This window comes from Antechinus flavipes, chromosome 3 (assembly GCF_016432865.1).
Source record: "Antechinus flavipes isolate AdamAnt ecotype Samford, QLD, Australia chromosome 3, AdamAnt_v2, whole genome shotgun sequence".
Classification (NCBI taxonomy): domain Eukaryota; kingdom Metazoa; phylum Chordata; class Mammalia; order Dasyuromorphia; family Dasyuridae; genus Antechinus; species Antechinus flavipes.
In genome coordinates, this window is record NC_067400.1 from 625,386,269 (window position 1) to 625,398,464 (window position 12,196).

General features: G+C 38.3%; 1 protein-coding gene across 2 annotated transcripts in view; it reads left to right on the forward strand.

The window, feature by feature from the left end:
• The window catches only part of LOC127556637 (zinc finger protein 140-like), a 31,186-nt gene extending 20,901 nt beyond the window's left edge, over positions 1-10,285 (forward strand). For both annotated transcript variants that reach the window (XM_051989905.1, XM_051989904.1), the window contains one exon: positions 8,637-10,285. In XM_051989905.1, coding sequence (XP_051845865.1) covers positions 8,637-8,672 — 36 coding nt within the window. In that variant the 3' untranslated portion in view covers positions 8,673-10,285. The remainder of the gene's footprint in view (positions 1-8,636) is intronic.
• Positions 10,286-12,196: the final 1,911 nt, after the last annotated feature.

Genomic DNA, 12,196 nt, shown 5'->3' on the forward strand with positions numbered 1-12,196 from the left:
TGCATTTGAGTAGAAGATAGATACACTCTGTTCGGTATTTGTGCAGCAAGACAAGATTATTTGGAGAGGAGATAGGCAAGATAGGCAAGAATTAGGACAGCCGGTTAGGAAATGATTACCACAGGATCTGAACAACTTATGCTTGTTGCTCAACAGTCACAAGAGCAAGTTGTAGAAATGGAAGATATTTCATTATTTGACATGGATGATTGGGTATAAGGGGATCACTTGGGCAGAATTCACAGCAGCTGTATTATAGGATATGATTAATGAGGGTAGATGTTGATATAATCACAACTGGTTTATGTTTTTGAATTTTCTTATAAATTTAAGTAAAATATTTCATAGCAAAAAAGAAGAAACTTTGTGTATTAAACTGAGTTCCTAATATATATTCTTTGCTTACCATTGGTTTTGTAGAATTTCTGATAATGATGGAAGGAAAAAAAATGGAAAAAAAATTAGGGAAACATTCAAATGTTTGATGAGGAAAAAAGTCTAACTGGTACAGCAAAACTTTATCTTGTGATACCAGATCTTGGAAAGAGGTGAATAGTGTGATGAAAGGGTAAGGGAATCAATCTGGGCCACGCTGGTCAAGTAAACCATGAAGAATTTCTACGGACCATGGCTGCAAAATTAAGACATTGTAGAAAATGTGTTCAATTTCTTGTGTAGAATTGTCTTTTTTCTGTGAGTTATCTATAAAAAGTCACCCCTCCACCTAAATTCAAAATTATGTGCTTATGTAGTAAATAAGATTTTGTGATCTCTATCTTCATGTTACTAGTTGTTGTCCCAATATCTTATTTTGGAAAACCGATAAAGTAAATGTTGCCTTTGGCTTTCTCTGTCTCTGTTAAAGCTCTTCTGTACCTCCATACTCAGATGGAGCCAGTCAAATGAGCGAATATCTGAGTTATATCCTTATTTATTTTTTAACATAGTAGTCAAGAAGTACTATGTTCAAAATAGTTTTATTTAGGATATTTGAGTATGTTGAAATACAGAGTTGTTACCACTATGGACAATCAACAATGTGAACCTAAGTCGCATGATTATACAGTGGGTAATGTGTACCATGTTTTGTATCAGAAGAGATGCTATGCTTTTGTTTTTACTTGTTAAACCTTGTTTTAGATTTCTTTAAAAATCTGTTCGTTGTACAATTTGCTTCAGATTTGTTGTGAGTAGTTTATTTGTTCTCCTGTTTTTAGATACATTTTGTTTTTAAGAAAACATGGTCCAGAATTTAAATCGTGGCTCCACTATTGACCAATCATTGATCAAAATGGGCTGGGAATAGGGAGCATAGTAGTGCCATAGAAAGAAGGAGAGGCAGGAAGAAGAATGGTGGAGTGGAAGCCAAAGAAGGCAGGGAAAAGGCTCTGGTTCTCACTAATGGAACAGCTGATTACTAGGATGGGAGCGATGGCAGCTCTGAGATAAAGTAACTGCCTAGAGTTTTGAGAAGTCGAAGAAAGCCCATCATGTGCTACTGTATCCCTCTGGACTGTGGGACCCAGATTTCACCTGGGTTCAGAGAAAGGTGGCCAGGTGGTCCAGTGCACTAGATCTGGAATCAGAGAGACCCAAACTTACACTCAGTGTCAGATACTTCAACCTAGGGCAAGCCATTATCCTCCTCTGCCTTAGTTTTCTCATCTGCAAAATGAACTGATACCAAAAGCCCTAAAATATCATGATCAAATGAGATTTGTAAAGTGCCTTGTAAATCTTAAAGCAGAATATAACTTTGAGCTTTCGTTACTAGCCCTAACTTTCATTTGGATAAGTAGAAACCAAAAGAAACTCAAGGAGGAGATTCTTAAGAGGCCCAGGAAGACAGTTCTAATGAGAAAGAAGGTCAGTTCTTTGAAGAGATTGATATAGATGCAGAACAAAGGAACCAACTTTGGGTTGTTGTTATTTTTTTTTTAAGGGACATTGATACAAGGTCAAATAACAGATGAATACAAAAAGTATTATAAAGGCTGAAAGAAAAATTAAGACCAAGAATGAGCTAAACTGGTTAAGCTAAACTTAAGAACCCTTAAGGACAGAAAAGAAGAATTGGCTTTTTAAGCTTTATTGGAAAAAGAGGCACTGAAGCTCTAAGCTTGTGTGGAATAAAATGACAACAGAGAATAAAGATCTGCCAAATATTCGTTGACTTTTCTGCTAAAGAGCATGATCTGCAAGAAAAGAGGAAAAAAAAAAAAGTAATAAGGGCCGCGACTATTATAATGAAAAGGCAAGACCTTCCTTTAGTGAGTTGCAAGTCACCTACCTAGTCCAGGTGCTCTACATGCTAGAGTGCTGATACTGTTGTCACTTTGGTAGGGAAAAAGCATGAGGAATAGCAGCCGTGTGTCACAGAGAATAGAGTCAGCAAACAATAAGGGTTTGGCTTCCATTCCCAAGAAAATTCTAGAAAAGAGAATGCAAAAGGGGATTAGTGGTCTGAGAGGCTAATAATGGATAGAGAGCCAAGCCGGCCTTGAGCTCCCCTTCTGACATGTTCCTGGCTGAGTGAACATGAGCAAGTCCATTCTGCATCTGCTGCCCATGGAACGGGACGCCCCCCCCCCCCAAGGTATGCTCTCATCATCTCTAATCTTAGTACCTTGCTGCAAACTCCAGCCTTCACTTCCCTCACCTTCTTCTCCCCTCTGGAAGATGGAGAATCAAACCCTCCCAATGATTTTCTTTCTAGAGGCAAGAGCTGGATTTGGGGGGCTCACTCCCCTCTGTGACTGCTGCCCTGCCTGGTCTCCCTCTTCATTCTCTCCTTTCCCAATTACTTGTGTTACTCCCCCCCCCCCCGCCCCGCTTTTACATTTTAAGTTCCTTCAGGACAGGCACATCGCTTGGCACAGTGACTGAGACATAGTAGGAAATAAATTTAGATTGATTTGGTTTGCCACAGAAACTCTGAGACTATAAATTACTTATTTGTGTTGCTCGAGGGGGTTTCCTTGCTGCCAATTCTCTCACCAGAGAAATCACAAGTTTGAACCAAAATTACTAAACATCTAGAGAAAGAGGATGATGAAAATCATAAAGATAATGGAATTTCATCAAGAATGGGTTGGGATATGAAAAAAAAATATGAACAAAATGTTGGGGGCAAAAGATAACATATATAAATGACGGCCAGAGAACCGTCATGATGTGGAATGTTAGAAAGGTAATAAGTAGAATAATAGGGTGATCCACTGGTACCCTCTCCCTACCACAACATCTCAGCTATATGCTGCTGCCTAAAGAAATGAGAAGTTTCCACCCTAAGGTCAAACCCCTGAAAGTGATCATCCATCTGAATTCACATGAATGAAGGTATCTTCAAGAACATAAATCTTTCCTAAAAACGGGAAATAACAGTTTTGAAAAGAATAGAATACCTGAATTTTTATTTCAGAAGTGGGGTCCAATGACCTCAAGAAAAGTCACCTATAGGGGAACACAGATTTAATTGAAGGAAATCTATTTCAGCCAAAGTAAGAGCTCTACCTCCCATTCTGCCCTGTGCCTATTCCTGCCCTGAATATTTTATCTAAGAGCCTCTTGAAGCTAGAATTCTACTTTGATATGAGATAACCTGCTGATAGAGTCATCTGAAAATAACCTTGGGCATCTTAATACAAGATAGAAGGAGCATTAGTAGGGATCATAATTTAATAGAATTCCCCTGCACCGTTAAAAATTATGGCCATGAAGAATTCTACAAAACATGACAAGCTTTATATGAGCTAATCCAGAATTGGGAAAACAATATACACAAGAATTACAATGTAATGGAAAGGGGGAGCAGAGAAGCTCGGAAATAAAAGTGATGGAAAAATAAAATACACCAAAAATTAAAATCTTTCAAAGAAATAGGTTATAACAGAATTCACTTTCCTTTTTGCCAGCAAAATGAGCAAATGAGTAGATGTGGGGAACACTAGTGAGGGAGCTGGCGAGATCTTAGCAAAGCACTCCCTACATAATTCATGCTGTTCTAAAAAGACGTGGAATAGATGGTAATAAAACTACCTGACTTCAAAAGTGAGTGGATGTCAGGTTCAAGAGCAAGGTAACCTTGGCAACATTAAGAACTATATAATTTACGGAAATTACCTCCCGTGGATGCTGCTGATAATCTTGTTTACACAGTTGTGAGTTGTTGCCTCCATTGGACTGAGCTCCTGGCACCTGTCCCCATGTCCCCAGCACTTAGCACAATGCCAGGCACAGAGGAGGATTGATAAATGCTCATTGATTTGACTAAGTGGTGTGAAAGAGACGAAGCTATCACTGCAGCTCTTTCAGAGATCCTTCCGCCTCTCTAGGGTCCCAAGGCTAAGAGACCCCTGGGTTCTGTACTAATCATTTTCCTGCTCTATTAATGTCAAAATGAGATGGGGCAAAAGTATAACATTTGTTCTCAGAAGAAAGATTTGGATTAGAATTAACCAACAAGCATTTGTCGTGACAGACACACTGTTGGCTCTGGCTACACAAAGATAAAAGAAAACTATCCCAGTCCCCAAGAAGTTTACCAGTATTCCATGGAGAAAACAATGGGAACATGTCTAAGTGAGAATAAGATGGAACTAACTTGTCTAGTGCCCACTGTGTGCCAGCTTTGGGCTAAGTGCTTTTTACCAATTGTATCTCTTTTGAACTGTGTTCAAAATGCATACAAAAGACCATGGGCAGGGAATTACTAGCAGCCCGAGAGAATCCGGGGGAAAAAAGGGTTGTTGGGGGTCAAGAAGCAAATTGGCTTTTCCTTTTCCAATGCATAAGGAGTAATGAGAAGGGAGCCTTCATTAACAGTGGGCATATGGAGATTGGAGGAGCTAGGGTTGAGGGGATAGAGGAAGCGTTCTATCAGACTGATGTTTTCTAAATTTTCCAGCCTAGGACAGGCAGCTAGGGATGTCTGCTAGAAACCAGGCCAAAAAACACAGGCCTCTTCATCAAATTTATAGATACAAAAAAGATTGGAAAATTATAGTAAACCATACTCTGATGTATAAAAGCAAAAGCAAGACAATGATATTAAATCTGTGGTCTGCACAATGTAGTTAAATAGGAAGAAGGCAAGATGGGAGTAATGGCATTCCAAGACAAGCTGTTTCAGTAAAGCATGACTTCCAAGGGCTTTGCTTTGAAAAGACAGCAGCATTAGTTGTTTCCCCAGCCCTTCAGGGGACCCTTTTGGATTTTTAAGGAGATTTAGCCAATTAAGATGTCTTCCTCTGTCTTTCTGCCATGTTCATCTGCATGCACCTTCTTGCTGAGTCCAGAGAATGAAGATCCCATGAACTAAACCAGTGAGAAGGGAAAGACATCCTTCCCCTGATCTCCCGTTGTTTACCCTAACCCCCCAAAACAGACCTTTGTTCTCCGTTTCAGGTGCCATGGTGATTTCCACTACATCAGGAGTTGTAGCCATGGCAACCTTGGAGCCAGGATATCTGGAAGGATGCTGCAGCCAGCCAGCTTAGTAGGGGAGTCAGGCTAGAAAAAACCATGGCAACTGTCCGCCCACACCAGAGGGTTTTGTCCTTGAAATTGGACAGGATGCTCCATAACAGGGCTTCAAATTTTTTTCACTTGCAACCCCTTTTTCCCTGAAAAATATTTCATGACTATGAGTATATAAGCATATAAAATAGGTATGCAAAACCTTTACTGATAATCCTAATTTCACAACCCCTACATTTAGTTATGAGACCCCATATCTGGTCACAAACCACAGAAAAATCTGGGCTCTATAGGAAATTAGCAAAGCCCTGATTCTCTTTCCCTTCTCAGAAACTGACACAATACAAGCATAAAGAACTATTATCCTTCCCACATTTTGGAGGAGTGCATTTGTTATTATGCCCTTTGAAGCAACTATTCCTTTGCAAATTGGAGGAGGGAGATTGGCTTTATCTCCGGTCCTTTTTCTTGTCTTACTCGACTCCCAAACGTCCCATGACTAGTCTGGAACAATGCCAAACTTTCAGGTAAAAGGTGAACAGAATCATAGCAAGTAATGACCTGAGTCATGGAGGTAGGGCAGTCATATGTGTCACCATGAGATCAAAGAGAAACAAGAGTCAGTGCCTTTAATCAGCTCAAGACTATGGGGAAGAAAACATACCCAGAAACCTAAAGGACGCTTCCTCCAAGGAAGCCTACAGAAGTATGGAAAAATATATCAGATTGCTTGTCTTCTGGAGAGGGGGAAGGAGGGACAGAGAAAAAAACTGGAATTTAAAATCTTATAAAAGTGAATGTTCAGAACAATAAAATTTATTAAAAAAAAAAAAAAGAAATGTAGGTAAAGAACTCAGAAGACTGCTGGTCCTTTGACTAGAGCTATCCTAAGAACATCAGAAACCTGCAGGATTCTATTCCCAAAGGACAAAAATCCTGGAATACTCATTAGTATTGTTTGAATTTAGCTTTATGTGACTAAAAAAAGCTATCTAAATCAAAAAGTTCACTGGAAAAGTCAGGCCGACCTCAGTGATGTTCCAGGGAAACTAGATGGTTGTGATGAAGATTTAGATCCTATCCAGTGCTTGTTTTTGGTCTCCTCGGGTCTTGTTTTGGGTCCATTTGGATGGAAGACCGGATGCAGAAAGAAACATAAAGCTCATTGATCATCCAGCAAAATATAACAATTTAAAAAGCCTGAAATGAGAGAATGATAAGAAACTGAATATGATGATATAGATAAAGGAGATCAACCTCAGAGTGGAAGAAATTGTTGAATGATAAAGGTAGAAGTAGAGGAAAGATGATGTTTATCCTTGGGCCTTTACTTCCTGGCTCTACATCAGAATCATAAAAGAAAACCAATTGTAAAAAAGCTGGACAGGAATGTATTGTCTTCTAAATGAGTACGATTTCAGCGAATGCAGTATGAGGGAAAGAATATGTAATAAGAAAGAACATGTAATAAGAAAGAATATGTAATAAGAAAGGGAAGTCTGTTAATAATAAAAGGTTCAAGAGAACACAAGGGAAAGGAAGAGTATAAGGAGCCTAAATTCTTGGGCTGAGATGGATAGGAATGAAAAAGCAGGAAACAGCAGCAGGCTGCAAGGATTTTTGCCTAGGCAACAGATGCCTAAATTACCAGGTTAGGGAGGGGAAGATACGGGAGTTTGCTAGCCAAAGACAAGGAAGCAGTTCCATTTGGCTGAGAGTACTGCACTTAGCAGCCTCATCTGGTCCCTCTCAAGCATTGGACAAGAGCATCTTGGTCCATAGATACCTGGTACTCTCATGTTCACTGCTTGTTTTTGTTTGTCTGTTTTTTTTTTTTTTTTTTTTTTTTTTTTTTTTTTTTTTTGCCTTGTACTAAGACAGCAGGGAGAATGCATGGTCAAAAGATTCTCTGTATATGGAGTATTCTAATGGAGGATTGGAACATCATTGTAGTGCATCAAGAAAGAGTTGGGGGGGGGGCAGCTAGGTGGCAGAGCACCAGCCCTGACATCAGGAGGACCTGAGTTCAAATCCTGTCTCAGACACAACACTTCCTGGCTGTGTGATCCTGGGCAAGTCACTTAACCCCAGTTGCCTCAGTGAAAAAGAGAAAGGAAGAAAGGAAGGAAGGAAGGAAGGAAGGAAGGAAGGAAGGAAGGAAGGAAAGAAAGGGAAGGAAGGGAGGAAGAAAAGGGAAGGAAGGAAGGAAGGGAAGGGAAGGAAGGAAGGAAGAAAGGAAGGGAAGGAAAGAAGGAAGGAAAGATAGGAAGGAAGGAGGAAGGAAGGAGGAAGGAAGGGAAGGGAAGGAGGGAGGAAGGAAGAAAGTGCATTAGGGATAGAAACTAGAAATGGGACTCCTCACCCTTCAGTTCCCTAAGGGGAGGAGAGGAGGAAGAGGCTGGGGAATCACTCTCAGCAGCTCCAGGCTGATGATAAAATAGAGAACTGACTCATAGTAGAACAGTTGTAGACATCAGGTTTGTTATAGGACGAGTCTTTGGAGGCAAAGCATCTGAGGGAGGGGAGCACAGAATGATATGAACTACATCTTATAATTATTTAAGGCTGTGCTGTCACTCCCCCATACCCCAAGAAGAGCAAAGAAAGTAGAAAAGATTCCATATGTTATGTAATTATTTTTAAACTCTTTTTTTTTTGAGTAATAAAACAATAGAAACTAAGATTGAGGAATGGCTGAACCTCAATTGGGGAATGACTGAACATAATTGTAGAGAGTCAGCAACAAACAGATCTCCTAAAAAAACTCCCTAGGGGTTAACATAGTCTCTTTGCAGCTGTGGATTGGTTTGCAGCAGGCTCACCCCTCCTTTGTGACCAAGGGAAAGAATGAGACAAGCTGACCTGATGGGTCCCACGAAGTGCCAGGGCACAAGGATGCAATCAATCAGGGAGTCTTCTATGTGGACAGGTAGGCCACAGGAAGGCATGTCTAATAGAAACATAAGATGGCCTTGGCAAGGAATTCGTGTATCGGGAACCATACATCCCAAAGTAGATAATTTTAATTTAATTTAAATATAATTTAATTGCTATTAATGGCTTGATACTGTTAGTTTTTGCTTAATATTAATGTCTAGCTAGAATGTAAACTAATTAACTTAGAAACATCTGGCACTATGCTACCTTAGCTTAAAAAGTATGTGGCTCTCACATCAAAGAATGGGCTTCACTGACGACGCTCTCCCCTGTCCCGCATCATACTTTCTCCTCAACGAGGCCCTGGAGCTGGTCTCAAGTGGCACCCAAACCGGGACATAAACATGGACATAAACATCGAAACAGAGAAGTACTCCTAATCATTCAAGATTCTGAAGCAACAAGAGGTAAGAAGGGTAACAGGAAAGCATAGAAATCAAGAGACACAGCAGGTATTAGAGATAGAAGAGGAGCTGAAGTCTCTATTTAGTCTTGGCCTAATTTTAGTTTTATTTTGTTTAGTTTAGCAAAATGGGACCACCTCAATCAGGAGAAAGAAACAGGTATATCTTAAAATGCTTTAAAAAAAAAAAAAGGTTGTAAGAGGATTGCTTATAACTACTGATCAATTAAAGGAATTTTTAATATGTGTTTTTAAAAAATGCTTCCCACCTCAGGGAACTTTTGATTTGGGAAAATGGGAAATAATAAGAAAACAGATGGGACTCATCTGGGATTTTCAACTCCTTTCTTGGGGGTCCCCCCGACCCAAACCTGAAAGCAGGTGCCACATCAGAACTTCTAGTGGCTTTTGTGTTTGGATCTGGATTTGAGACTTTCCCTTGAGGGAGAATTCAAAGAGACCTTGGGGTAGTACAATGGAAACATCCCCCCTTTTCCTCTTTCTCATATTGGTAATGAAACAACATAATAAAAGGAAAAAAATTGGGAGGAAATACCCAATATTAATTGAATATATCAGCCTTAAATCTGTATGTAAAAGATGAAAAATAGGTTTCTGGGTGTGTTTGTCTGTGTGTGAATGTCTGCTTCAGCCTCTGTGTTTCAGGCTTGGAAAAATATCAGAATAAATTGCTGGAATTGGAATTCATTCAGAGTAATAATTCTTTCAGAGTGGCTCAGAGTGTATTGGTCTTTGATCTTGGTAAGGTAATTTGGGATCTAATTTTGGGCTCCTTAAGATTAGGATAGTACAAGGAGAGAAAATCTTTTTCTCTTTCTCTCCATCTCTGGAGCAGCTTTGCATGAGAGGGGGGAGAAAAAAAGAAAAAATATATTTAATATAGTGAAATAGTGAGAAAGTTTAAGCATATAGTAATCAAAAGAGCATAGACTGAAAGAGATTAGAGAGTTTGGGAACTTGTAGAAAAATGGAAAAACAGTATACTACCACTTTAAAAACTCCTGCAAGGAAGGAGCCTGGAACTTTGTTATCAGAACTCAGGCTTGTGGAATCATGCCAGGAAGAATCTCAAGGTAAAAATCCAAACGAAGCAAGAATTGGTACTTAACTCTTTCCTGGCTTACTAAAGAGAAGAGGCTTGAATGGAATATCTAGGTATATTTTAGGGAATCTCACAAATTCAAATACTGGTTAATTTTTCGATAACCTTAACAATTGGTATGTGCGTTAAAAATGGAAACTTAATTGGTTATGATAGATTGCTTCAACCTAAATTGATTTAGTGATGGGTTCCTTTTGAGATTGTAGAACCCAGATTTGGCTTGTTACCTAGTACCCTGATATGTTATTAGAATATAAACAGAAAAATCAACAAAAGGTGGAAAATGTGTTTTAAAATCTGTTGTTATATAAGTCTTGCTAATAAAGTAAATGCTATTTAGAAGATTGAGTATTTCCACTTTTGCTTGTGAATTAAAAGGATTCTTGGTCATTATTGTGTATGTTAAACAAGAGAGATAGATAGACACAGTAGCATTATCAAAACAAAATGCTAAAATATTGAAATAGGAAAGATCCTGAGGGGAATAATGATTATTTTCAACCTTATGTCTTAGAAAAAAAATTCCTGTAAATCTATTGCGCAGAAACATTCTTGAGCAGAAGAAATTATGCATATTTAGCCCTTCTAGTCATGTATTGCATCCTTTTTAAAAGTCATTATGAACAATCTGTCACATTCTGGTGTGGGTAGAGCAATGTTCTCTATCAAAAGGAGAAGCTCACTGCTCTACATCAACTAGTCTCTGAGCAGCTCAAATTAGGACATAAGAAATTTTCTACTAACCCTTGGAATTCTCCAGTATTTGTAATAAAGAAATAATCAGGGAAATGGTGAATGTTACCTGTCCTTCAGGCAATAAATGATATTATGATCATTATGGGTCCCCTTCAGCCTGGCCTTTCATCCCCTACTATGGCACCTGTTGAATGGCCCCTGGTAGTTATTGACTGCTTCTTTATTATTCTTTTTCCAAGAAGGATAAACCTAAATTTGCCTTTACTATTTCTAGTATAAATGTGGAGACACCTACACAAAGATTTCAATGGAAAGCGTTACCCTCAGGATATGAAAAATAGTCTTACAATGTGCCAAAAATATTGCTAGCCATGCTATTTGATAAGTGAGACTGAAATATCCAGATGGCAAAATAATTCATTAAACAGATGATATTTTATGTAGTAGTAAAGATATAAACATTTTCAGTTTCTTAACATGATATAAAGCAAGCCCTGCATTCATAAGACTTGGTAATTACTCCTGGAAAAAATTCAAAGATAAGCCTCTTTTTTATATCTTGGCCATCTGATGGATTCTCAAATAATCTGACCTCAAGAACTTGATTCAAATACAGATTCATTACAAAATCTTAATGATTTCCAAAAACATTAGGTGATATTGACTTTGAGCCATGCTACAGATCCCCATACATCAACTTTCCCATTTATTCTCCACTTTATAAGGAGAACCTTTATTAACACTCTCCTAGAACTCCATCTTCAGAGGCAAAACATGAACTATAGAAAAAGTTATCTGAGGCCTAATTAATAAGAATCCTTCCTAATGGAAAGGTACAAGGAGCAACATTTGCTACTCTTATACCCCCTAATGCAGCCCTATATCAATCACAGGCAACACTTGAATGGATTCTTCTCACCAATTTCCTGTCACTCTCATGCCATTTGCCACAATGGAAGCGTGTCTAATGAATGAATTAAACAACATCTCCAATTCACCAGCTCTTCCTTGTTAATCATACATCAACCATATACATTATCTCAAGTAATATCTTTAATATTTCAGAATGAAGAGTGGCAAGGTTTTTTTCTATTTAAAGTAGTAAGATAGATAATCATAAACCCTCTATAAAATAACTCACCTTTTGTGAAAAATATCAATGGATATTCATGAAAATAATAAAGATAAGAAATATAATGTCATACAAATTCATTACAGTTCAGCACAAAAGGCTGAAATCTTAATAATAATCCTCCTCCTTAAAGATGTTACAGAATCCCTCACATTCTTTCAGACAATTCATGTACCGTGTATGTCTGTTTCCATTATTTAAAGTGATTCTGAGAATAGCAGTCTATGTCTTTGTCCTTTGAATGTGGTTAATCACTGAACATGTTTTTAGGACAATATACAATTTGGAATTTTTAATATATTTCTAAAACTTGAGTCTTTGGTTATTGATTATTGAATATCTCAAAGTAAAATTATTTGTGTAATGTTGAACTTAAAACCATCTACTCAAATATCAAGATAAGCAGTTATGAATCTCTTACTGTTAC